General features: G+C 41.3%; 2 protein-coding genes across 5 annotated transcripts in view; one reads left to right on the forward strand and one right to left on the reverse strand.

Annotated features, from left to right (window-relative positions):
* The window catches only part of FAM118B (family with sequence similarity 118 member B), a 101323-nt gene extending 90315 nt beyond the window's left edge, over window positions 1-11008 (reverse strand). For 2 of the 4 annotated variants that reach the window (XM_021000650.2, XM_021000647.2), the window contains exon 1: window positions 10913-11008. The gene's annotated coding sequence lies outside the window, so the exon portion shown is untranslated. Of the gene's footprint in view, window positions 1-10186; window positions 10212-10912 lie in introns of all 4 variants that reach the window. The other 2 variants (XM_021000646.2, XM_078147111.1) reach the window with 2 other exon arrangements.
* A 93-nt stretch (window positions 11009-11101) lies between these two features.
* Window positions 11102-26455, forward strand: RPUSD4 (RNA pseudouridine synthase D4). Its single transcript, XM_021000717.1, has 7 exons — window positions 11102-11338; window positions 14712-14877; window positions 21770-21971; window positions 24252-24345; window positions 24424-24568; window positions 24984-25081; window positions 25757-26455. The coding sequence occupies exons 1-7, from the start codon at window positions 11150-11152 to the stop codon at window positions 25955-25957; spliced, it is 1095 nt and encodes a 364-aa protein (XP_020856376.1). The 5' UTR covers window positions 11102-11149; the 3' UTR covers window positions 25958-26455.
* Window positions 26456-27953: the final 1498 nt, after the last annotated feature.

Here is a 27953-nt window from a genome sequence, read left to right on the forward strand (position 1 = left end):
TACCCTGTGTTATTTCAATTGACATCATCACACTGTTCTTTCCATTTATGTTGCTGTTGCAGTCACTGTATATCATATTTTCCTGGTTCTGTTTACTTTATATCAGTTTATAAGTACTCTCACATTCTCTGAATTTCTCACGTCCACTGTTTCTCATGGCACAATAATATTTTGTTACATTCACATACCAAATTTAATTACTCATGCCATTCAAGTGAAGTTTTGTTGCTGCTGTTGTTGTTTTTAAGGATCTGGGACTCCTGAGTGTGGTTATAGGGAATATGAAAGAAAGATGAGAAGAATGAAAGTTTGACTGAAATGACTAGCTCCTGAAAAAGATGGTAGGGGTTGGGAGTGAAAGACAGAAATAGAAAGACTAGCCTTCTGAGACTGTAGCATCATGTAGAAGAAATCAAGGTAAGAGAGCCAATTAGGGAATGAAAGAGAAAAGGAGCTCATAAGAGATAACCCATTTATTTTCTCAGTAAGTTAGGAGTCAAGGTTCATTCTCTGCAAAGAGGGAGGGGGTATTATGGGAGTTTTGAAGAGAGAAGAGGTTTGGAACAGCTGCTGTGTGGGATGGGATAAGCCAATTAGGAAAGAATAAGAAGACTGCCATGCAACAGAAAGGGCCAGTTTGAATTAGACAACCTAATTTTTTAATTAGTATAAGATTAAGTCTGTAAGTCAACATTGGTGGAATTGTCATTTTAATTATATTAATTATACTGGGACAACCTAGGTATAGCTATTCTTTCTGTTTTGGCCAGAAACCTTGAGGGTGTTTCCCTCCCAGACTGATTTTTATTTTTTTGGAATGGTAAAGAGGCCATTCTTTGCCTCATTTCTTACCTAACCTTAATCACTGAATGGGATTAACTCTGTCAAACTGAGACCTGTAAAAGACCTTAGCTTAAAAATGCCAAGGTCTCCCACTGCAGCCAGGGCCATCTCCAGTTGTCCTGATCTATATCTCACCACTGGACCCAGATGGCTTTGGAGGAGAAAGTGAGGCTGGTGACTTCACACAGCCCTTCTTTATTTAAATCCAATTCACTTGCATGTCATGGCATCACCTCCCTAATGTCATAGTCTTCTTCAAAAACAAAGGACAAACATCAATCTCTGTGAATAGAAATAGGGACCTAACTGGAACTGCCCAGTCGGGCAACACAGCTTTCTTTCTTTCTCCCTCCCTCCCTTCTTTCCCTTCCCTCTGTCCATATAGGGTATCATACCCTTACCTGTGGGGTGCTCTGCCCAAAGAAATGTAAAATTTTTTTTCTTTTTTTTGCAAGGCAATTGGGGTTAAGTGACTTGCCCAGGGTCACACAGCTAGTAAGTGCCAAGTGTCTGAGGCCGGCCAGATTTCAACTCAGGTCCTCCTGACTCCAGGGCCTGTGCTCTATCCACTGTGCCACCGAGCTGCCCCTGAATGTAAATTTTGATTGCTGAAACCTTTTTCTCTTTAGGGTCACACCTTAAACCCAACTCACTTTGGCCATCACTGACTGGCCAACAACAGGCCCCAGGCCAAGCCCCACTTGGTCATCCTTTGTGCTCTAATTGACTCAGAGAGAATGTAAATAGCAATTGTTTCTGTTTTGGTCAGAAACCCTGATGCTATTTTCTCAAATTGATTTTTTTTTCAACTAAGTAAAGAGGCCATTCTCCACCTGATTTCTTACCTAGACTAAATCACTGAACAGGCATTAACTCAGTCTAACTGAGACCTGTGAAAGACCTAAGCTTCTTAAAAAGCCCAATGTCCAGGGCCATCTCCAGTAGTCCTGATCGATATCTTGCCACTGGACCCAGATGGCACTGGAGGAGAAAATCTGGCTGGCGACTTTGCATAGCCCTCCCTCACTTACATCCAATTCACTTGCATGTCATGGCATCACCTCCCTAATGTCATGGTCCTCTTCAAAAAAGGACAAAAAAACCAACAACATTCCTCCAGCTATTTAAGTTATTTTTAAAAATTTAGGTAGCACTTTGTAACTAAATTTATACAAATATTAAGTGTGCTTTGGTAGACTGATTCCCAAATATGCATTTGTAGTTATTTTGAATGAGATTTCCACTTCCATTTTTGCCTCCTGGACTCATTATTATGCAGAAATGCTGTTGATTTGGTTTATTTTGTAGCCTGAAACTCTGCTGAAGCTATCGTGTCAATTAGTTCCCTGATTTCCTAGGATTTTCTAAGTAGATCATCACATCATCAGGAAACAGAGTTTCATGTCATCTTTTACCTATCTTTATGCCTTTAATTTCTTTCTCTTGTCATTCTTATTGCTAGCCCAGTTGTGTGATTTTATTCAGGGGTATTTGGCAGCACCTGATCAGGAGCAGAAAAAGTAGATGGTGGGAGTGACCCAGGGTTGGAGTTTGGCAAGGAATGAGTAGTGAAAAGACAATACAACATAGCATTCAGAGGGCAGAAGAAAATTTATAATTTAACTGGTTAACTTTGTCCTACAGATGTAGGAAAGTCAGGTCAGAACAGTGGCAATGTAATTACTAAATCATGAGGCAAGGACACAGAACAGGTATAAGAAAAGTCTACATTTTAAAAAGTCTACTGAATTAAAATGGACCTATTCCTTACTCGAAAACTGAAGAAAAGTGAAAGGATTAGAAACACCACATAGAAAAATCCCTTTATAATAATGACATAGGGTTAAGCTCAGTGTTTTCCCACCCTTTTTGTTTTGTTACATAGTCCACAGATGAGCTATGCTGATATTGCAGAGGTGGTTCTCTTCAGAATAACACAGCCAGAATGTCTCAGGGTTATAGAATCATGGAACTGGCACAGGCGGTAACCTGCAACACCACTCCCTCTGGCTACTCCCAATACTCGGAAACCTTTATGGTCCAACTTTATGATTCAATGACTGTGTCTCCCAGTAACTTCTTAGGAAAAAAAACTCAGACTCATTCTCTAAAGCAGGTGTTCTTAACCTTTTCTGTGTCATGAAGACTATGAATCCTTCCTCAGAATAAGGTTTTTAAATGCATGAAATAAGTAATGATGATGATGGCTGGCATTTATAGAAGCATTTAAAGGTTCACAAAGTATTTTACATATGTTATCCTCACAACAACCCTGTGAGGCAGGTGCTATTATTACTCCCATTTTATAGATGAGGAATCTGAGGCTGAGAGGTTAAATGATTTGCCCAGGGTCACCCAGCCAGTACAAGTTTGAAGCAGGATTTCAACTCAGGTCCTGACTCCAGATCCAAAGCTCTATCTACTGTACCTAGATGCCTCAAAAAAGTAGCATTTACACAGTGATTTTACATTTTAAGTACATTATCTCATTTGGTTCTCACAACAATGTAGTATTACTATCCTTATCTTACAGATGAGGAAACTGAAACAGATTAAATTACTTTCCCAGGGCCACACAGTTAGTTTGTCTGAGGCAGAATTTGAACTCAGGTCTTTCTGACTGCAAGTCCATCAATCTATCAACTGCATCTGGATGCTTAACAAAGGAAACCAACTATATTAAAATACAATTATCAAAATATTTTTAAAAGTCCTAAGATTCCAAATTAGGAACCCCTGCTCTCAAGATTAAGCAGGAAAAAGAAAGAAGGGGTGATGATTTTAAATAACCCCCAAATTATTAGCAAGAAAAGAATAAGATTACATAAGCAAACAAAAATAAATATTTTAGTAAGAACTCATATTATTGTAATTGTAAAATGAAAGGCAGGGTAGGATAGCAGACAGAGGAGAGCCTTGGAGTGGAGAAAGGGGGAAGAGGGATCTTGGTTCAAGCCCAGACTCTGACCTTCTCTTATGAACTGTATGACCTTGGGCAAGTAATTTAACTCCACATCCACTGAGGGGCACCCCTCCTTCCCCCTCTAAGACTGGAAATTGCAGACCTGCATCTGTAGTGGATCCTTCCTCATTCACAGCTTCCCTGAACTCCCTGGAAACTGCAGGTCTGCGTCCTCTCATAATTATACTTAAAAATATACAGATCACAGAATGATAGGGCAAAGCTAGCAGGGATCTCAGAAGTCATGTATTCCAATATCTCCATTTTACAGAGGAGGAAACTGAGGCCTATAAAGAGTAAATGATTTGCCCTAGGTCACAGAAACAGCAAACATCAGAGCTAGGATTCCCCTGGTCAGGACCATTGATTTTTCCACTGTATCAAAGTGCTCCAACTTCTTTGTAATTTGAAGACTACTTGGGCAGAGTTTAATTTAACAAATATTGTATAGAGATGCAAGGTTTCAAGCTTTACAGGCATGTGATTTCAGAGAGAGCTGTGCTGTTTAATTTGGGGAGTACTTTAGCTGAATAGTTTATAATAATCCTATTCCTCTTTTCCTAGATCTCCAGATCCTGTGCAACTAGTTAAATCATTTAGGATCTAGGATTCTCTAATGAGTGAGTAAGTTTGCTAAGGTAGAGGAAAACAGTAGTGCATAAAAAAAAGCCCCCTGAGGCTGCTTTTAAAAGTCTCTCCAAAGATAAATATTGTAGACCCTGTTTCAAGGGGTATTACAAATCTTTTATATTTAGAACTAGCATAAGGTAAAAGGGCACACAAATCTTTGCTTGGGTGGCCAAGCAAATTTAACCTTCAACGTGTATTTATATAAGCATAAATGCTTTAAATCACCACCCTTCATCACTTCTTACACGGACTAATAATATACAACAACCTCCTAATTGGACTTTCCAGCTTCCAGTCTTTCCCTTCTCAAATCCATCCTCCACACAATGCCAAAAAAATCTCCCTAAAACATAAATCTGACTAAAAGTCCCTCCTCAGCTCAAATATCTTCAAGGGCTTCTAGACAATAGTCTCTAGGATAAAATACAAACTCTTCAGCTTGGCATCCTTCATAGTCTTAACTCCAGTCTACCTTTTCAGGCTTATGGAACATTACCCCACCTCACACACGCCACCTCCCAGCCAAACTGGCCTACTTGCTGTCTTTTTCCTGAATTTGACTCTCTCTCTCCCGATATTTATGTCTTTGCAACGCAGTCCCTCCCCCTCTTAGAAAGGTGGCTACCAAAGTAGGGGTCATAACCTCACCCTAAAAGGTGTTATCCTTCCTGCCCACAGGGTGGGAAGATGAGTGGCATCCTGTTCTCCCCATGACGACCAAATGTGGGGCTCAATTCCCATATAACTAAACGTACCTATTCTATCCCCCCTGACAGTTTCTATCTCCCCTCTTCTGAGCCAGGCATAGTTCTTTCAGGACAGTTTCAACTTAACCACTACCTAAATAAGCGGAATAGAAGCTGCACAGGTGCTACAGGGAAAAATAAAATGTTCACCATCCTCTAGATCACCTGGTGGCTGCAGCAGCCCCCCTTAGGAGGGCAGACTCTACACTCTAGGACAGTGACTCTGAGTAGGAACCTCCCCTTCCCCACTTTTCTTTTTGGGTGGGACAAAGTGAGCTTCACAGGAGACCCCGGCATGCAGACCATGTGATCTGCATTTTAGACCTCCACCAAAATCCACCACCTCTCTTCCAAGATTCTCTATTTCTTTCAAGGGTTCCACCACCTTTCCAATTACCCAGGTTTACAATCTTGGTGTTATAATCAACTCCTCTTTTTCACTCCCCCCAGTCAGTTGTCATATTTTGGGCTTCTACATACACAACATTTTTTTTTTCCATCAGTTTCCTTTTCTCCATCCACACAACCACCCAATTTCAGGCTCTCATCACTTTTTGCCTGGACTATAGATAGCAACAGTCTCTTGTTCTCACTGTCTCAATCCCCCTTCCAATCTATCCTCCACATAGCTGCCAAAATAATTTTCCTAAACTCCCCTATTCAAAATTCTAGTGGCTCCCTATTGATTTTAGGATCAAATATTATTTTATCTTCGTCTCATCCTTTAAAAAATGTATGTTTTGTATAAATATCATGGTGGACATAATTATTAGTATGCTAGTATTAATCCAAACACATCTAGTGTATAAATGAGTAAACATACAGATACTAGGTGGTAAATGTTAAATTTTTTTTTTTACTGATAAGGGTGCATGATCAAAAAAGTTTGCAGACCATTGTCTTAGAATCCCTAGGTTCCTTCAAGACTCAATTTATGTGCCATATCCTGTAGGCAGCCTTTCTAATCTTCTTAGCTCACTCCTTTGCACATACCTTTCCCCATTACTATCATGTATACAGGTGATCTGACTAGAGAACGTCAACTTTCAAGACTAAGACTATTTTTTATTCTGCCTTTGTATTCTCTAGTTAGGTCCTGCACAACTTGTGCCACCTGCAGCATGCCAAAGGACTTCCTCTACATTTTTCAAAGGCTACCTGAAATCCTCTGATGGGCCACAAGTTGTGCAGGCCTGCTCTAGTGCTGAGCACATTATCTTGCATGTAGTAGGAGCTAAATAAATGCTTGTTGGATTGCACTAGATGTTTGTGACACACCAAGGAGACCTCTTCAATTATGGTATGAACCTGGAAATATTGTTATAAGCTATTAAATTAAGCTTTTACTTTTTGCAGTTATATTCTGAAGGTCATGACTTAACATGTTATGTCCATATCTATGTAAGAAGCTACGTTACGAGAGCACTATACTATTTACACCACTTGTGGTATTAATATGCCACTATTATGGGATTTTGGTTCTACTACTGGTTTGCTGGATTATTGGTTCTATGTCAGAAAGCAGACCAGAAAAAAAGTCCCTAAAAAAACGGAAGAAACTGGCATTTGTTTATGTATTGGTTAGTCTACAGAGGCAGGAAAACAAGAAAGCTCAACAGTTATACAAATAAACAAGGAAGGGGAGACAACAATGCCTAAAAGAGAAAACCCAAACACAAGTGAAAAAAGATAATACTAATTTTTTTGCATGAATTCTTTGCTATTGCGCTCAGGTACCTACCCCAAATGATTTGTCTTCAAGTAAAGGGGTAGAAGTTGGGAGAATGTAATCTAATTGGCTAATTACAATAGATTGCTAATAAGCTAGACTATGTTACTAGTAAAACACTTCAAAATGCAAAATTTTAAAATCAAAAGGATTTAAAAGCTCCTACTCCAGAATAAATTAACCTGTTTTTTTTTCCTTCAGCCTGAAGCTTAAGCACAAATTCTCTGAGACCTAGAAATGATATATGAACTGAACTTTTATATTCCTGCCACAGAAAGCCCAGTGTCTGTAAGAGTGACATTTCATGTTTGGAATAGAGATGGATTAAGATGGAAAGGAACTTAATAAAGAGAACCATCACTTCATAATGAAAATAATTTCAAAATACCAATTTAATGTTATAAATTTCAATTCCAAAGCTCTAGTTTCAGTGCTGATGCTGCTATAGTTCCAAAACATTTTTCCCCTCCTGCTCTGGCCCAGAAAGACAACAAACTACAGGCAAGTGAGTTTTGTCTCTTTAAAATAATATATTGTATATAACTATTCTGACTAGTTATTCTGGAATCTAAATCTGGGCAATGTCAGTAAATGGAATAATCTCTCAGTTAACAACATTTCCCAACTTTCTCACAATTGCAGCATTTGTTGGAACACTGGAGGGAGGGAGGTAGTCTTTGTCTCTCCCCATTTCCTTTTTCTCTTTCCCCAAAAGTCAAACCATCTATGCATCTCCAACTCTTAATCCTTACCACTGTATAGAAAATACATATACTTTATCTATATCTTTTCTTCTCATTATTTACTATTATTTCCACTTGGTCAAGAAAATTGGCAGAGTACCCAAGAAATCTAAGATGTCAGAAATCTCTCTCTCTCTATACACACACACATACACATACATACACACACACACACACATATATTTTTTTAAAGTAATCTATCCAAAGGAAAATGTTATGCAGATCTCAGGGAAGTAATGTGGTACAGTAGAAAGAGCGCTGTCTTTGGAATATTGGGACTTGGATTTGAATTCTGGTTCTTCCTTTTACTACTTCCTCCATGACCATGGGCAAGTCACAATCTGGATCTTGATTTCTTCATTTATAAAATGGGGATGGGGGCCTGGACTAGATGATCTCTAACGTCCTTTTCATCAACTTTAAATCTGTCATCTATTGCCACCTGACTTTTTTGTTATATATTTGTTTATTTGGCCTATTAGAAATGGTTGGATAAATGAGCTAATGAGAGGAAAGAGAGAAACTTGGCATTTAAATTTTGCTTATTTCTCTGATTGGATCAAGATCTATCCATCTTTTGTATTCCACATCTCCCCATTTTTGTTTCCTACTTATCATGATCTCCTATGGCATACTTTCATTAAGATCTCTTTCTTTCTAATTCCTCCAAGAGGGAGGCTATATACGGGCAAAAGTCTACCTGTCCTTGATACATCAAGGTAGTATCTCATATTACTTCTTTTGAGGAAGCAAAAAAACCTAGCCCCACCCCCCCACCCCAACCCTCTTCCAGTAATCTACTCAATTCAGGATCCGTCCGGAGTACTCTGACCTTCCTTTAATCTAGAAGAGTCATCCATTCATACTACCTTATCTATTCATTCCAGACTAATTACTCACAAATCTACATTTTCAACACTAAACAATCACCAGTGCTCTAGTCCCACATTACCGACTACCTAAATGTTTAGACTTGAAGTTCCTCCCAACCCCAACCAAAAGGCAGTGGAAAAAATATCTGACCAGGAGTCAGGAAATTGTTAATTCCAACTCTATTATCTAGCTCTGTGGCCTTGGGCAAATTACTTAGTATCTCTGGGCCTGCCTCGGTTTCTTCAACTGTAAAATCAAAGGGCTGGAATGGTTGATCTCTGAGGTCCCTTTCAATTCTAAATTCTATAATTTATGCCCAAAATCTTCACTTTTCTTTCCCAAAGAGGTTCCTGTTCACAACTTTGTCAAAGTATTATTATTTTTTTCTTCAGTTTAGAAGCCTTGGAAATAGTTCCATTTATGAAACACCTTACTGTTTAAAAAATGCCCTTTAAATTGTACAAGGGCGGTAGAGGAAATAATTTTTATTTTTATTTGTACAACTGTGACGTCACTCGTATGGGGAACCACTGGTGAGGAAATTCTCTACGCCAAAGCAGATCAGAAAGTGTTTTGCAACTTGTCTTAAAAGCTGCATAGGACACTGAGGGGTTAAGTGACTTGCTCAGGGCCACATAGCCACGATGTGTCAGAGGAGAGATTTGAACCCAGGTCTTTTGACTCCAAGGCTTGCTGGATCCTCTAACCACTTTATCTGCCTACTTTAGACTATTTTACAAGTGAGGGAACCGAGGTTTAGAAAGATTATATAAATAGTCCACAGTAATTGAGTTAAGTGGCTGAATTAAGACTTTAACCCAAGTCATCTTCTGCCTTTTGAGACTGGAGTTTTTTTCTATTACATCAGGTTGTTTCCCTACTAGTAACAAGGTATTTTTTATTGTTTTCTAAAAAATTTTTTTGATATCTTTTGTTTTTACATAATCCACATTTCCCATTGTGGCCCTCCTCCTCACTCATCCCATATAAACAAATTTTAAAGTAAAAATGTTCAGCAAAACTAACATAAAAAAAGTGATATCAATCGACCAATAAATATTTATTAAGTGTCTACTATGTGCTAGGCACTGTGCTAAGCACTGTTCTTTTTACTGTTCTTAATGAACAGGTTTCAGGGGGGCTTAGACATTGCTTCCAACCTACCCACTCGGTTTCTGTCAGCACGTATGGACATCTCCCAGGGGAGTTAAGCCACTGCTTATTCAGACCAAGAAAGAAACATTGTACATCTGGTTATCTAACTTCCTAAACTTTTCCATCTGCCTTTTTTTTCAAAAAGCAATGGAACAAACTGAATTGGTTTTGATAACATTTGGGCTAAAAAGAAGGAAAAGACAGCAACATTTTCACAGAATTCTAGAGTTGAAATGGAACCATAAAAGCTTCTAGTTTAACTTCTTTGCCCTACGCAGGATTTCCCCTTACTTTATATCTGCCAGCCTGACCCCTTTGGTGTAAAAGGCCTGGGAGTTGATAAACGTTTGTTTCGTTTTGTTTTTTCTTTTTTTCATTATCTGATATTTTAAGAATAGAAAAGCAAAGTACCTCAATAGCTGGATGGTGTCACAGAAAGAGAATTGGATTGGAGTCAGAGAACCTGGGTTATATCCCAGACCGACACCAGTAACCAGTTACTCACCTTTTCAGGGTCTCAGTTTAACCATCTGGAAAATAAGAGAGTTGAACTAGGATGGTTCCTTCCATTTCCCCATGCTATGATCTATGCCCATTTTGGGAATTATTTTTATTTGGGGAAGTTGTGCCTGTGTGTGACTATGAGGAATTTCATAATTTCACGAGGAGGAGAACGAGAATATGGAGGTGAGGTTAACTTAATACAGAGCAGAGAACCAGCTGATGTGTTTTCCTTTTTGATTGTGGGGTGGAGAAGCACAAAAATCCAAGAAATGAGGTCTCAGGACGGGGCACGGGAAGGGAGGTAGGGCTGGAACCCTGGACACGACTGAAGGGGCCCTCAGGTACGCTGGAGGAGAAGAACGGGGGACATCCCCCGCGCAGTCCCAGTTATAGACAAAGAGGAGGGGAGTTTGGGAGCCAGGAGAAGGGTTTCGGAGGGCATCCCCGAGCATCCGGGGGTGGGAGGGTCGGCGCGGAGAGGCTGCGGTTCCCCAGGGGTCCGCGGGCTGGCGCCCTCGCCGGGGGAGCAGGGATCCCCGAGGAACGTTGGCGAGGGTCGCCAGGGAGGGAGCGGGGGTGGGGAGCTGTTTTTAAGTGGGTCTGTCCCCCGACAAGGAGCACCGAGGAAGCAGTCTCAGAGGCTGCGGACCCGGGGCGGCGGAGGGCGAGTCATGCCAGAGGCGGCCCCCCGGCGCACTTCCCCTGCCAGTTCCAAAATCCGACTCACCCGAGTCCCTTCAGTCCGCCCCGTCAGCCAGCCGCCGCCGCCGTTCTCCAGCTGCTGCTACCGGCCCGCGCAGCCGCACTGACCGCCGGGCGGCCCCACGTGACAGACCCGGTCGGCCCCACCCACCCTCCCGCCTCACTATTTCCCACGTGACCATCTGAGACCTCCCCTTTACATTCTCGCACCACCCCTACGCTGCTTGTAGTAGCCTTCCTTCCCTCTCCCGTGACGGGTAAGATGGCTGCGTCCGCGAGGAGTGTGCTGAGTCTCTCGGCCTGGGATACTGGCCGCATTTGGGGGCGGCACTCCGTCCTCGTGGCCAAGTGCTTGTGTTCCGCTACTGCCGCAGCTCAACCTTTGAGTGCTCAGCAGCTAGCAGAGAACCTGCGAGCCAAGAAGCAAGAACAAAAAGCGAAGGAGAGGGAGGTGAGGGCGCCGAGACTACGACTCCCAGGAGGCAGTGCGCGCACCTGGCGGGGGCGGGGGGAGGTGGGGACGGTGACCCCCAGTGTTGCGGAAGTCGGGGTTGGGGTTCTGTGGAACAGCCACGCCTTGGCCTGGCTCTGGTGCTTTGGCACCAGGCAGCCCCATCTCCATTTCTTTTTATTTTTAAAAGAAATTGAATTATAATCTACCCGGAGGTACTGTCGTGGGATATAAAGAGCTCCAGCCTTGGATTCAGGAAGACCTGGGTTCAAGGGCGGCCTTGGTCACGCTAGCTGTGGGCTAGTCTCCTCACTTCTCGGTACTCTAGGCAGCTCTTTAACATTGAGTTACTGAGTTCTCTGTTCTGATGAAATCCTTAGTCACCACCCCAAAAACACACAAATATACCAGGAAACAAATTTTTAAAATGAAAAATGTTACTGAAATTAAATTTCATTTAAATGAAAATGAAAAATAAAACCGTAATATCCAAACTATATTTTAATTTTAAAAATATATTATTGATAACATTTGGACCAGAAAGGAGGTAATGTATTTATACTTTTTTTTTTGACACAACAGATAATTCCCAACAAACACCCAAACAAATCCCTCTGTAAAACCTATTCAAGAAAGCAGTTTGATCACCCTTTGTTAACAGAGGGGATGTGTGTCTTTGGACTTTGGTGATAGGAAACTAACCTCAACCATCCTGTGTTTTGTTGCCTCTCCGTATTGATTTTATTTACTTTGGTTTGGTCGGTTGTGTATGCTGTCGTGCTGCTATGGGTTCTGACTGTCACATCATACAGGTCTTGCTCGTCTTGTTTCTCAGACTTTTTCATTCCTTATGGGATAGCAGTGTTCCATTACATTTGAATTGGTTTCAAGATCACACATTCATGCTCACCCATTGGACACAAATTTTGCTTCCAGCTTTTTCTTAACTTATGAACATTTTCAACATACGATTCTTTTCTTATTGTCAGTTACCTTTTGGGGCTATACTACCAGTAGTGGCATTTCTGCATCAAAGGGTGTGCACAAATTTAGTAATTTTCTGGTATAATTCCAAATTGTTTTCCAAAACTGTGGAACTAATTCACAGCACTACCAGCAGTAGGGTACATCTTGAAAAGTTTTCATTCAATCAGTAAATATTTATTAAGTGCCTACTATGTGCCAGTTTTCATGCTAAGCACTGGGGATATAAAAAGAGGCAAAAGACAGTTCCTGTCCTCAAGGAGCCTACAATCTAATGGAAGAGAGAACAGGATAAATAGGAAGTAATAATTAATAGAGGGAAGGCACTAGAATGAGATTTCACATCTTCGGCATTTTTGCTAGTTTAATGGGTGCTCCATTCTGATAAAGATGTCTTTCACATATACTTCCATACTTCAGAGGATTTGTAATCCCTTTGAAAGGACTCCCTCAAATGACACCGATCCCAACCCATCCATGCACGCTCATTCCACGTAATTCTTATCCATCTCCTCCCATAAATCCTCCACACCTCTAGGTGCTCAGAGCTTTCTTCTAAGTCTCTTGACATTAGCCTGTTAGCTACTAAATCATCTGTTAGCCCAGCACTCTCTTTTTGTTTCAGTAATACATCTCTTTGGCCTCAATTTCCTCTGTAAAATGAGGGGGTTAGACTAAATCAGAGGGGCCAAACATGCACTCCCTAGGGCATCAGGAACCAAATTAAAATGTAGTTCCTACCAGATGGTTTTCTAAATTAATATGTGGCAGACAAGGATCCTTATATACAATTTAGTGGCCCTCATTTCTTCTCATAAATCCTCCACAAGGGAACTACTCAAAATGCTGAACCTTCTTCTAAATCTCTCGACAGTACCCTGTTAGCTACCCATCCTGTTGCCATTATCGCTTTGATAAACCCCAACCATGGGTTATTCCCATCATCTACCTCCTTTGTTCTTATTCATGTGCTGCTAAATGAAGCTAGAGAAAAGTCATGAAAGTATGGTTCCTGGGTTCACTACAAATTTAAAATTTTTTGGTTTTGGTTAGGCAGTGGACTTTCCCAGGGTCACACCGCTAGTAAGTGTTATGTCTCTGAGGTGGGATTTGAACTCAGGTCCTCCTGAATCCAGGGCCAGTGCTCTATCCACTGCACCACCTAGCTGCCCCTACAGATTTAAATTTCATAATCTCAACTGGCCTTTCACTGCAGCAAGGCAATCCTTTTAAACCTTCCTAATCAAATCATTGTTCCACTCAGCCAGCAATGGCTTTTCATCCCTCTTCAGGTCCAACAGTAGCGTCCCTCCCTTACCCTCTCAGGGTTATACTTCACCAGAAAAATTGAGGCCAGTCATCAAGAGCTTCCTCTTTGCTTCTCTTCTTCATTTCAGATAATCTTCCTCACAATCTGAAATGCCCCTTTCTTCTAGGACCTTGTTTTTATGGGATCTGATAACCAAATATGCAAAAGAGGCATGGCAAAATACAGAATCTCATTGATTGATGGACCTTGCTCTTAAGGGCCAAAAATGACATATTAGCAGAGGGGTTACAGGTTGGGTAAAGTGTGGGGCATCTCCACTGGCTAAGTGGCCGTAAGATGGTCATAAAATGGTCACCTGCTTGTGATGGACAAGGAATACTGGTCCAGAGGTACAAAAATAAAACGAGGGACACGCGAAAGCATCAAGATACCCCGCTCATGCTGGGTTTGGACGTGGGATCTGGGTAACACAGGGTGGAGGCGTCTTTGTCAGCATTCTTGTGGTTTCGCAAGTGAGCCTCACAACTTGGTAAGTCAGTAGTGAACATTACATTGAAGTTTCAAGCCCATTATAAGAACCTGTCTGTGTCTATATGATTTATGTAGACTATCAAGCTGATTGGAATAGAGTAGGGGTACAAATGAATTATTTCTCGCGTTCCCTTTTACATCCTGGCTTCCTTGGCCTTCAAGACTCAGTTCAGATTCTGTCTTCTACAAGATGCTTTTCCTAGTCCCCCCACTGCTAGTGCCTTCTCTGTGAGAATACCTTCCATTTATACCGTGTATATCTTCTGTGTACGTAGTTATTTACCAGTTATGTCACCCAGTAGTATGTGAACTCCTTAAGGCAGGTAAGTGTCAAGTGTTTGGTCTCAGGCCAGATCCTGACTTCGGGGCCGGTGCTCTATCCACTGCGCCACCTAGCTGCCCCTATTTACTTGTATTTTTAGTATTTGTCGTTTCTCATGGTGCAATTATATCCAATTATTTTGATCTACCACAATATATTTAGCTGTTTTCCAATTATTGGATATATATCCCAGTCGCAATTCTTCCTTAAGTCATGGTGTGAATTGTTAAGGCCATTGTGAGTGATACCTTTTTTTCCTTTCACAGGTGCCTAGAGACCCTGTTCAGAGGAGAGTGCAGGAGCTGAAACGGTATACTCAGCAGCTACAGAATGTCCACCCCAATGTGTTATCTAAAGCATTGAAGAGAGGGATCCTACATCAAGACAAGAACCTTGTTGTCATTAACAAGCCATATGGTCTGCCTGTGCATGGTATGGATCAGAGAAGGAAAAGATGAACTGAATTGAATTGTAGATGTACCAACTATATACAAAGGTCTGTGCTAGGTGTTGCATATAGAAACATAGAAAAATGACACAGTTCATACCCACAGGAAGTTTATATTCTGCGGGGCTAGGGAATGCAGCACATGACACATACAAGAATAAAGGGCAGCTAGGTGGTACAGGGCATGGACTCTGTCCTGGAATCAGGAGGGCCTGAGTTCAAATCCAGCCTCAGACATTTGACTCTTACTGGCTGTGTGACCTTGGGCAAGTCACTTAACCCCAATTTGCCTAGCCAAAAAAAAGAAAAAGAAAAGAGTGTTAAAAGGTTGAGAGAGATGAGAATGAGGGAAACACCCAAACGATGTGTTTTGGCAAAATCTGAGTGAGAGGACACTAGCACACTTTTAGGTAGTAGAAGGCCTCGTGGAAGAAATGCCTGTAATTTTTATAGGTGGAAAGGAACTTAGAAAAAATCAGAGAAGCCTAGATAGCAGAGTAGAGGAAGCACTCAGCTGAGCTTTTGTAACATTCCCCTTGAGACAACTTTAAAATAAGACCTTAAATTGAATTCTGGAGTGGCAGAGCCAATAAAAAGTCAGTGAGACATTTTTCCAACTCAAGGCAACTTAGGAGGTCAGAGAGATGTGTGACATGGGGGTGGAGGCTGGCTTGAAGGCTATGTGGATGAAATGCTAGTGGTGGTGATAGAAGAAGCAGGAGCTTCGGGAGCTCTCAAGCCAGAGATAGTCAGGGTACCTGGCAGTTGGTCAATAAGAGATTATAGGGGACCCCGTGCTAGCACTGGACACGGGACTAGATGCCGTTTGCCTGTACCCACTTCTGGGTCATAGTTCAAGGGTAGAGAGGAGTACTTTCAGTCAAAAGGGAGTAGGAGCCCTGAAGAATGGTATCAATTTTGGTCAGAATGGATCAGGGACCCTAAGGAACAGTATCACTTTGGTCCAAGGGATCAGGTGCCCTTCATGGCTAAGGATCAGAGTGAAGATCAGTGGCCACACTTTTTCCCAGATCACACCTTGGAAACAACAAAAACTTCCAGACTCCTAAAACTAGCTCTGAAAACAGCAGTGTGAAAAAGCCTGAAGCTTAAGACAACGTCCCTTCCCCTGTGTAAGACGGTAGCCTAGCAATCCCAGATTTCAAACTGTATTACAAAGCAGTAATCATCAAAACAATCTGGCATTGGCTAAGAAATAAAGTGGTGAATCAATGGGGTAGATTAGATACACAAGGCATGGTAGTAAATAATGTTAGTAATCTAGTGTTGGATAAATCCAAAGACCCCGGCTTTTGGGACAAGAACTCACTATTTAACAAAAACTGCTGGGAAAACTGGAAAATAGTGTGGTAGAAACTAGGTATTGACCAACACCTCACACTGTATACCAAGGTAAAAATGGGTGTGGTTATCCCTTCCATGTCATGGTGGGTTAAGGGTACAGCGCCCCTGAGATCTGGAAAATCTTCATAAAATTTTTTGGCCTTCCTTTTGTACCAGGAGTCTGAATTTTTTTCTTTTTCTTTTATGGTGTGTTTACAATATCTTGCTGTAAAATTTGGTGTAAGTATTTGGTCACAGGCTCTGTGTTATCTGCTGTCCTTTGCTTGTTGTCTGTGGCTTCCACAAAACTTCTCGTTTAAATTCTTACGCTGACCTGTGATATGTAATGTGGAAGGGATAACTGTACATGATTTAGACATAAAGGGTGACATCATAAACAAATTAGAGGAGCATGGAAAATTTTACCTGTCAGATCTATGGAGAAGGGAAGAGTTTGACCAAACAAGAGATAGAGAGGGTCATGGGAAGTAAAATGGATAATTTTTATTACACTAAATTAAAAAGCTTTTGCATAAACAAAACTAGCAGTCAAAATTAGAAGGAAAACAGGGAAAAATTTTTTACCACAAGTTTCTCTCATTTCTCAAATGTATAGGGAACTGAACCAAATTTATAAAAGTAAGAGCCATTTCCCAGTTAACAAATGGTCTGAGAATATGAAGAGGCAGTTTTCTGAAGAAGAAATCAAAGCTGTTAATAGTCTTATGAAAGAGTACTCTAAACCACTGCTGATTAGAGAAATGTAAATTGCAACAATTTTGAGATACTGCTTCACACCTATTAGATTGGCTAACATGACAGAAAAGGAAAATGACAAATGCTGGAGAGAAGGTGGAAAAAATGGGACACTAATCCACCACTGGTAGAATTGTAAATTAGTCCAAACATTTTGGAGAACAACTTGAAACTATACCCAAAGGGCTATAAAAGTGTGCATACTCTGTGACCCAACAAAGCACTACTAGGTCTGTATGTATGCCAAAGAGATGAAAGAAAAGGGAAAAGAACCTGTTTGTATAAAAATATTTACAGCAGCTTTTTTTTGGTGGTGGTTGTCGTGGCAAAGAATTGGAAATTGAGGGGATACCCATCAGTTAGGGAATGCCCGAACAGGTTGTGGTATACGATTGTGATGTAGTGCTATTGTGCTATAAGAAATGAGGAGCAGGAGCAGGATGGTTTCAGAAAAGCCTGGGAAGACATATATAAATTGATGCAAAGAGAAGTGAGCAGAACCAGGAGAACATTGTACATAGTAACAGCAATATTATATGATGATCAACTGTGAATGACTTAGTTATTCTCAGTAATACTATGATCCAAAACAATTCCAAAGGACCCAGGTTGGAAAATGCTATCCACCTTCAGAGAAATACCTGAAGGATTCTGAATGCAAATCAAAGCATACTTTTTTTGTTTTTGGCTAGGCAATGGGATTAAGTGACTTGCCCAGGGCCACACAGCTAGTTAAGTATTATGTGCCTGAGGCCGGATTTGAACCCAGGTCCTCCTGAATCCAGGGCCGGTGCTCTGTCCACTGCGCCACCTAGCTCCCCCTGAAGCATACTTTTTTAAAATTTTCTTTAGTTTTCTTTTCTTTTTTTGTTGGTATTTCCTTTTGTGAAATAGCTAATATGGAAATATATTTTGCATGACTTCACTGGTGTAATCGCTATAAAATTGCTTATCTTTTCAAGGAAGGGGAGGGGAAGAAAGAGAGTTTGGAACTCAAAATTTTAAAAAATGATTGTTAAAAAAATTTACATGTATTGGGAAATATTTAATGAAATAAATAAAACCATATTAAAAAGAAAGAAATAATTAGAGGCAGCTAGGTGGCACAGTGAATAAAGCACTGGACATGGAGTCAGGAAGACCTGAGCTCAGATTTGATCTCAGACACTTACTCACTGTGTGACCTTGGGCAAGACACTTAACCTCTCTTTTTCTCAGTTTCCTCAACTGGAAAATTGGGGTTAAAAATAGCCATCTATCTCCTAGGGTTGTTGTGAGGATAAGATGAAATATTACTTATAAAGTGCTTAGCACAGTGTCTAACACAAAGTAGATACCATATAAATTCTGGTTATCGTTATTATTGTTGCTATTATTATATTTTACTCATTTTACAAATAGGGATATTTAGGCCCAGAGTGGTGAACTGATTTGCGATAGGGCACATAATATTTTAGCAGTCTGGGATTCTCCTAGGGGTTGGAGCAACAATTGAGAATATCCATTACAACTGTATATCAGACAGAGTTGTCTCTCCAATCAGTTTTGAGCTGGTCGATATCAATTAATTGAATACCTACCTTGTACAATTACTGACAGTGAGTAGTACAGGACGCTCACAATCTAATGGAAGAAGCTGGGATATGTAGGCATGCATACACAAAGACACATGAAGAACACATACAAAAGATATGTTGGCAAGCCTCACTTGATGAGAGGCAGCCAGATACCTGGACCATGTCACTTTGTATCCATGTACCTTGTTCCTTCATGTGTGGAATGAGGGTGCTAGACCAGAAGACCTCTAAGGTCCTTTCCATTTCTGAATTCTAGTATTTTGGGGGATTTAGTGTAGAGGGTTTGAATGAGTGAATGGATTTATTTATTAAATCAAAAAGCACTAATTAAGCACTTGCTGTATGCTAGGCATTGTGTTAGTTGCTAGGGACACAAAGATGAAAACAGAACAGCCCCTGCCTTCAGGGAGGTTACATTCCTTTATGGTTAAGCACAATTCTGTATACATAGAAAACTAAATACAAAACATACGGAATAATTTTGGGGGAAAGTCCTTAGCAGCTGGGGGGATCAGGAAAGGAGGCTGATACCTGAGCTGAGATTTGAAGGAAGCTAGAGGATCTAAGTGGTGGAAGTGAGGAGAGTCTTCCAGGACTAAGGATAGAAGTGTGGACACAGGAGGCCAGTGAGGAACAGAAAATAGGCCAGTTTGATTGCAGTGTAGATGGGATGAGAGAGAGTAATGTGCAATGATCTTTGAAAAATGGGCTACAGCCAAATAGCAAAGGACTCCAAAAGCCACCAGGAGTTTGTACGTTATTCTAGTAACAGAATAACCTACTGAAATTTCCTGAGTAGGGGAGTGACAGGGTCAGATCCGTGCTTTGGATATGAAAATTTGCAGCTCTGTGGAGAATGGATTGAAGAGACTTGAGGAAAGGAGACCAGTTAGAAGCCTATTTCAGGCAGAAAGTGATGAGGTCTAGAACTAGGATGGTGGCCATGTGAATGGTGAAAAGGGGACGTATGGGAGATGTAGTGGCTTTTGTGACTATACTCCTTGAAAAGGCCATCTGCAATAAGTGCCTCCCCTTTCTCTCCCTCTTTAACACTTGGCGATCCCTCATCATTCCATCGAAACTGCTCTCTCCAAGGTTACTAGTGATCTAATTGACAAACCCAGTGACCTTTTCCTTTTCTCTGTTCTCATTCTTCTTGAGCTTTCTGTAACCTTTGACATGTTGATCATCCTCTTCTCCTTTCTCTTTTCTCTCTAGTTTTTTGAGACACTACCCTCACTTGGTTCTCCTCCCTATCAGAACTTCTCCTTCTCCTGCTCTTTTGCTGGATGCTCATCCAGTTAACACCCTCTAACCATAAAAGTCACACAGGGCTCTGTCTTGGACTCTCTTCTCCCTCTGTTCTACTTCACTTAGTGATCCCATCAGCTCCCATGGATTTAATTACCATCTTTGTGCTGATGATTCTCAGATATACCTATCCTGCTCTAACCTTTCTGCTGACCTCCAGTCTCGCACCTCCAACTACCTTTCAGACATCTTAAACTGGTTGTCCAGTAGACATCTTAAACACAACATGTCCAAAACTGAACTCCTAAACGCTGTCCCCTTCCAAATTTCCCTATTATTGTTGAGGGCAACACCATCCTCCCACTCCCTCAGGCTCAGAACCTAGTTGTTTTTCTCAACTCCTCACTATCTCTTACCCCCCAAATCCAATCTCAATTTCACCTTTGCAGCATCTCTCAAAGAATTCTCACTTCTCTCCTCTGACACTGCCACTACTATGGTGCTGGCCCTCATCACCTCTTGCCTAGACTACTGAAGTAGACTGTTTGTGAATCTTCCTGTTTCAAGTCTTTCCCCACTCCAGTTCATCCTCCATTCAGACACGAAAGTGATTTTCCTAAAGTACAGGTCTAACCTGTCATTCCCCTAATCAATAAACTCTGTCCTATCTAGATAGCTCCCTGTCACCTCCAGGATCAAATACAAAATCCTCTGGCATTCGGAGCCCTTCACAGCCTAATTCTCCTCTACATTATCAGTTTTCTTATACTTACTCCATGCCAATTACTCTTCAATCCATTGACCCAGGCTTCCTAGCTGTTCCATGAACAAGATACTCTACCTCTCAGGTCCTGGCATTTTCCCTGGTTGTTTTGTATGTGTGTCATAGTCTCCCTTCTCATCTCTGCTTCCTGGCTTTCTTTGGGTTCCAACTAAAATTATACCTCCTCTAGGAAGCCTTTCCCAACCCCTCTTAATTCTAGTGCCTTCCGTCTGTTAATTATTTCCTATTTACCCTATATGTAGCTTATTTTTTACATGTTTGTTTGCTGCTTGTCTTCCCCAACAGATTGTGAGTTCCTTGAGGGCAGGGATTTTTTCACTTCTTTTTATATCCCCAGTGCTTAGAACAGTGCCTGGCACATAGTAGGTGCTTAGTAAGTACATATTGACTTACTGGTGTATTGTAGAATTAGATTTGATAACCCATAGCAACTGATTGGGTGCAAGGGAGAGGGAAGAACTAGAGAGGATTTTGATGTTGCATAACTGGGTGATTGGAAGGATGTTGGAGCCTTAATATAGAGGATTTAGGAAGAGGTAGGTTTGGGGGAGAGAGTGGGGGATGGAAATTATTTCTGTTTTGGACATGTTGAGTTTGAGGTGCCTAAGGTGCTTCCAGATGAGATGCTCAAGTTCTGGAGAAAGAGGCTGCAGATATAAATCTGGGAGTTGCCTGCATAGAGCTGATGGTTGAACACGTGAGACTGAATTGAGTCATCAGCAGTGACTGATGAGGTTAGTTAGGAGTTAAAGGAGGTAAGTGTGGAGTATTATTTTAAAGGTTAGGAAGGAGACTCATTAAAGTTTGGGTGAGGGATGGCAATAGCACACATGAAGGCTTAAAGCTAGAGAACAGTATGCAGGCTTTAAGTGGAGAGCAAAGTGATTTTGCAGTTCTCGAGCAGGATTTGCAGATCTTCAGGCTCCTTGAACATAGACACCCTCTTTCCCCCCTCCCCCTCACTGCCCCAAATTAAGGGTCCTGAGTTTAGAGCCATAGGTAGCTTTTGGTAGAGTGAAGAGAATGTTACTTGTTCCTGCTGGGGGTCCTTTGACAGCTAATGGCGACAATCTTTTTTTTTTCCCCTTCCAAGAAAAGGTGTTATTTTCTAGTAGAATCCTTTTATTAGGTTGCTCATTCCTCTTTGTTCTGCCCTCTTCCTAGGTGGCCCAGGGGTCAAGAGCTGTATCACCGACATCCTGCCTATTTTGGCTAAGATGTTATATGGCGACAAAGCAGAGCCGTTGCACCTCTGCCATCGTCTGGACAAGGAGACAACAGGAGTGATGGTGTTGGCACGGGACAAGGAGATGGCTTACCAAGTCCAAGAGCTGTTTAAAACCCGGCAGGTGGCAAAGAAGTACTGGTAGGAGCATCATTGGGACAGTTAACTCGGATGAAGGACTGACTTTTTGTCCATTCACTCAGCAAATGTTTATGGAGCACCTATTGTGTGCAAGACATTTTAGGCACAAAAAAATATAAAATGTTCCTCCCCGTCACGGAGCTCATAGTCCATCACTATCATTGCCCAATATTCTGCTCCCCTTTTCTCCCCTCCCCTAAGAACCCTTCCTTATAGAACTTCATCTAAGAAAACAGACTGATGGAGTGACTGATTCTGACAGCACATGCCTTCTAGCTTCCTTTCATAACTAATATACAACCACCTCTCTAGCAAGAGAGATCATTAGTCCTTTGGGGTTAAGATTGACTTTTGCATTGATCTGCCTTTTCATGTCTTTTAGTGTTGTCTTCCTTTACTTTACTGTGGTTATTATGCTTATTATTTCACTATATATCACTTCACACAAGTTTTCCCAAAATTCCCTGAATTATTCATATTCAATTCAAATAAATTTTAATCCTGCAATAATATTCCATTATATTCATTTTCACAGTTTGTTCACACTTTCTCTAAATAGTGGGCACCCGATTTTTCTTCAGTTTTTTGCTACTACAAAAAGTGCAGCTGTGAATAGTTTGGAGTGAAGGAGTCCCTTCCTTTTATCAAAACAGAGTTTTACAAAGTTTTTCATGACTGTGGTTCACACCAGTTCATATAGATAAATAGAAGTTCCTACAGATTTGTACTTTTTTTAAAAAATTAATTTATTTTTTAGTTTTCAACATTCACTTCCATAAGCTTTTGAGTTTTGAATTTTCTCCCCCTCCCTCTTTGCCTCCCTCCCCAAGATGGCATGCAGTCTGATTTAGGCTGTACATATTCATTCCTATTAAACATTTTCACATCAGTGATGTTGTAAAGAAGAATTAGAACCAATAGGAGGAACCACAAGAAAGAGGAAACAAAACAAAACGGAAGAAGAAAAAACAAAAGAGCAAATAGTCTGCTTCGATCTGCATTCCAGCTCCGTAGTTCTTTCTCTGGATGTAGATAGCATTTTCCATCATGAGACTTTTGAAGATGTCTTAGATTTTTGCATTGCTGAGAAGAACTAAGTCTATGAAAGTTAGTCATTGCACAACATGGCTGTTACTGTGTACAACGTTTGCCTGGTTCTGCTCACTTCACTCAGCATCAATCCATATAAGTCTTTCCAGATTTTTTTGAAGTCCATGTGCTCATCATTTTTTTTTTTTGCTTTTTGGTGAGGCAGTCGGGGTTAAGAGACTTGCTCAGAGTCACACAGCTGCTTATCATTTCTTATAGCACAGTAGGATTACATCCATATACCACAGCTTGTTCAGCCATTCCCCAATTGATGGGCATTCCCTCAATTTCCAGTTCTTTGCCACCACAGAAAGAAGTGCTATAAATATTTTTGTACATGTGGGTCCTTTTCCCATTTTTATGATCTCTTTAGGATACAGACCTAGAAGTGCTCAGATTTATACTCTTAATGAAGGATATTGGATGTACTGTTACATATCCATTGCCTTTCCTAGGACTTAGTCCTTACCCTGGAGCAGGGGATCTTGACACGTGTGTGTGTGTGTGTGTGTACCCCTTTGGCAGTCTATGGTACCCCTTCTTAAAATCATCTTTTTAAATAATTGAAGGAACTTCTAAAGAAATTAGGGAGAGTAAAGATATATGTTTTTCCCATCCAAGTTCACAGAACCCCCTTAAATCTATCTGCAGACTCCTTCTTAAGAAGTTCTGCTCTTGAGGAACGTCCCCTTTGGAAAACTAAGATCACAAAGATGGTGGTTCTTGTTTGCCTGCAGTCCTTACTAAGCGATGGATTGCTTAGGATGGGACAGTGGTGGTGAAAAACCATCTGCTATTCTTTGAACCCTTTGTTCTGAGGAACATCTAGCTGATAGAATTCTCTCTTTCTGAAGGGAAGCCTAAGCTTACCAAGAAGGCCAAGCTGATGAGAGGGAAACCTTATTCCCCTACAATTAGGAGAGGGTACTATGTAGGAACAATCCTTTTTTGTTTTATTTTTAACCAAGAAGGTGGAACTGTTCCCTCTAATCCTTCTGTCATCATTTTCCTCACTTAAAAAAAAAAAGCATGTACCAAATAGCCATTTGTGAGTGGCTTTATGCTAGGCACCCCAAAGACTATACAGATATAGCAGGTAGACTTACAGTTGTGTTATATAACTATAGACTTCCCTCCCCCCTCATCTCTTCTAGGGATGTGTAATGCTTGTGTTCTGTCCCCTCCCCCCAGGGCCATCTGTGTGGGGGTCCCCGTTCATTCAGCAGGGATGATAGATATCCCTATAATTGAGAAGGAGGTGCAAGGCCAGCAGAAACACCATAAGGTAGGTAGGCTTCTTCTGTGCAGAGCTTTCTTTTCATCTCATTTCCTTGAAGTCAAGTCTTGATCTCTCTGGCTTCAGATGACATTGGCACCCAACTACCGCATGGAGAATGGGAAAACCATGAAGGTCCGTCCAAACAGGCACGCTCATGTTGCTGTGACCCAGTATCAGGTGCTAAGCAGCACTCTGTCCTGTGCCCTCTTAGAGCTGCAGCCCATCACAGGTGAGGTCTTACTGTCTCAGAGTGAGTTAGCAAATCTAGAATGTTTCACAATGTCTTTGTGCAATTGTAAGTAACTAAAGCTTTTTAGACTCCTTATGAGACATTCCATACAGTGGATCAGTGAGCTGTCTCTAGTGCTCATTGTGAGAGTCTTCATGGACATGGCTTTGTAAGTATTTTGATCAGTCTGTGTCATTTCTTGGGTATTCAGGGTGATTCAGTATGATTCAGCAAACATTTAATAAGTACTTCTAATTGCAGGGCATAGTCCTAGGCTTTGGGGGAGATGCAAGGTAAATGAGACATTGTCCTCAAGGTTTTTACTGTTTAGTAAGAAGATAGGACACATACACCAGTGCTTTGAATGAGATGAATTTTCTGGATCTGCTGTTTTTCTTTTTCCTCAATTATTCAGGGGTTAAGCATCAACTTCGAGTCCACCTAGCCTTTGGATTGGGGTGTCCAGTCCTTGGGGATCACAAATATTCTGACTGGAACAAGTTGGCTCCCCAGGTAAGAGGGCCCTGACTTCTAAAGAATCACAAAAAGGAAAGAGAGATTGTTCTTTGTGCCCAGTGGGTCAAAACCCCAGAATAAGTCAGTTAGCAAAGGGTTATCAAGTGCCCTTTTGGTATTTAATATTGGACTGGACATTTGGGGAATATAGAACAGGCAGTCACAGCTCTTGGGGAGCTCATACTCAGAGGAGTTAGATGTTCAGGCAGCAGAAGTATATTTTAAGTATATGTCATAAAAATCCATAGGCAGAGCAAGATGGATCAGAGTAGGGAAGAGCTTGTATAGAGTTAATTAGGAGATCCTTTCTGCTTTATTCATTCTCAGCTTTCATTTTTATTTTGGGTCTCTAAAAGTTAACAGCAACCTTTTCTCACTTGGCTGAAGAGCCAAGGAATTCAGCAGTACTGGTAGAACCCATCCTTTCTGAAAGACTCACAGCCAGACTGGTGGCAGTAACCCAGGGGTCATGACTTCTGGATTTAAGAGCCTTGAGACTATGTCTAATCACTTCCCAGGTGTAGTTTGGAAAAAAGAGGCCTAACAATTGCTCTGTCTCCTAGGAAGATTTTCACAGTGATGTCTTCAGAGCAGAGGCTCGCAGGCCCTTCCTGCTACTTGAGGATATGTTTCCTCCATCCTTTTTCATGGGCCTCTCTTTCCCTTATACAGAAATTGTCTGTTGGCATCCTGAAGAAACTGGGTCTGGAAAAGACAAAGACCCGTTACCTTCCTCTCCACCTGCATGCCCAGCAGCTGATCCTACCTTCCCTGAGCTCTGAAAATCAGGAACTTAACTTGGTTTGCAAGCTCCCCAAGTTCTTCGTGCATTCTTTATCACATCTAAGACTGGAAATCCCTGAGAAAGACTGAGATTAAAGTGAGGTACTGAATAGAACATGGTATGGGACAATTGGACAATTTTTCATTGGGCCCATTGGCTTTGCTCTCTCTTGGAGCCTGTATTCTGTGAAGCAAGAAAGTTCAAGAGATGACTCTCCAGGAGGAGGTCTTCATCGTCCTCCAGATACTTTTGACTTTGAAGTTGGAGCTGCTGGGTGGGTTGACTTTCCGTGGAATTAGAATCCAGCATCCAGATGTACAAAGGACAAATATGATGGGCTGAAGATTCTGAGTTATTTCAGGTTCTCTTATATAAAACAAAGCTTACTTTCTGATAAGGTCAGCAGGTCGTGGAGATGCTTGTTTTGTGGGTTTGTATTATCCTCTCACTTCACTGGAACAGAAGAACCCAGCTAAGCTAGGCAGACTGGTATAAGTGGGGAAAATTAAATATAGATAATCCCCAAGGACAGAAACAAGAACCAAAAACTATATTCTTCCTATAATAAAATTCTTATTTAAACTGTATGCTACTTACCAGGTAAGTTCTTATTTTGAATGCCCATCATGGCTTAACTTGTGTCTGCTGTGCTGAGCAAACAGGTTTCATACAACCTCTCCAGTGTCCCTCATGTGCCATCTTCTAGAAGCACCTCATAGGGGTCGCCATCTTCCCCATTCCTGCAGTAAGGAATTCGCCAATACCGGATTCCCAGGTTACCTTGATGGCTATTAGGGCCTACCATTTAAGGCAGTAAGTATCAGCATCATGGTCTTCTGGCAGCTCCATCCTTGCTGTCCTTCAGGTTCTGGGCCCTAGGTCCTTCTCATTCTGATCATCTTTGTTCCAGTGCAAGGTCTGTCATTTTACAACCTGCCCTCTTTGTCTTTGGTTTTGACTGTACTGTGTTGAATTCCTTCCATAAGAGTCAGTGAAAGGAAATGCAGGAATGGCTTCTATAATGCTCCCCAAAATTTACAACACAGCTGAGGTTACTCACTCATCCAGTAGGATTTATTTGACTGCATGAACTATTTCAAAAGGTGTCTCTCTTCCTCAAGGTTATCAGTCACTCCCCTCTTGTAAACTTCTACTTTTTCCTTAACATTCCTCAAGTTATGTGCTACTTTGGGCGTTCTGTCACACTGAAAGGTGGAGGGATTGTGGCTTCTTATGAAGGGTGGAAGGGTGGTGGAGAGAGTGAGCTGTTTCAGTAGTGATCATGGGCTAGGGGACTCAGGAAAAGGGGGAATATTAGCTGTTCTGTTAAGGAATAATGAGGAAGCAAGGGGAAAAGGGTGACCTGGGAGTTCTATGGGGTTCAAGGAGCAGTGGTAGGAATTTTTCAGATGAATTAATAGGCATAGAAGAACTTAACTGTCCAGTGCTGAAGGGGTGTTGCTGTTTATGCCCAGTTTTCATTGTGCCTGTGCAAATCTGTAGTTATGCAGGTACTTCTATTTCTTTTTTTCTTGATTGGATCTGATTTGGAAGCCAGATTTTCCCTCTGTGTCTGAACAAAGAAAACAGCCATCTGAACTCCAGGAATGGAAATTTTCTTGGCTTCTGTGTTTTCATTCCTAGCTATAGTCAGCTTATTTCTTGTAGCCAAATATACCTCAGATTCCTTTTGGCTGAATTAAGGGATGGAGGAGTGATAGCATAATGGGAGGAAAGGACCCCCAGTGCAGCTGTTACATACTCCCTGTGTGCCGCTGACACAAACATCTTTCTGAGTCTCCATCTTTACCCGTTTCCATGGTGCCCATTACCATAGTGCATAATCTCTCAGAGTTGTTTGCTACCGTATGGAAGAGAGTTTTAATTTTACTAATATACTTTCACATTTGTTTAATTCCTGACCATATTTGGGGTATCTTAAATAAATCCTGCATTCTTCTGAATAAAAGCAGTGCAATGTGAGACCTGGGGGTACGGAAATAGGCATCCTATGAGAGAGGGAGAGAGCAGTATTAGGAAGCAGAGAAAACAGTAGATGAAATGGAGTTAGGTTGATGGAGCATG

Source organism: Phascolarctos cinereus, unplaced genomic scaffold, assembly GCF_003287225.1.
Source record: "Phascolarctos cinereus isolate Bilbo 61053 unplaced genomic scaffold, phaCin_HiC Scaffold_726;HRSCAF=1367, whole genome shotgun sequence".
NCBI lineage: Eukaryota > Metazoa > Chordata > Mammalia > Diprotodontia > Phascolarctidae > Phascolarctos > Phascolarctos cinereus.

What these genes read in the sequence shown, in the direction of transcription:
- RPUSD4 (XM_021000717.1), top strand. Translation starts at nt 11,150, where the DNA reads ATGGCTGCGTCCGCGAGGAGTGTGCTGAGTCTCTCGGCCTGGGATACT. An exon ending in GCCAGCAGAAACACCATAAG is followed by an intron (nt 24,346 to 24,423) that starts GTAGGTAGGCTT and finishes CTCTGGCTTCAG; the next exon opens with ATGACATTGGCACCCAACTA. An exon ending in AGAGCTGCAGCCCATCACAG is followed by an intron (nt 24,569 to 24,983) that starts GTGAGGTCTTAC and finishes TCAATTATTCAG; the next exon opens with GGGTTAAGCATCAACTTCGA.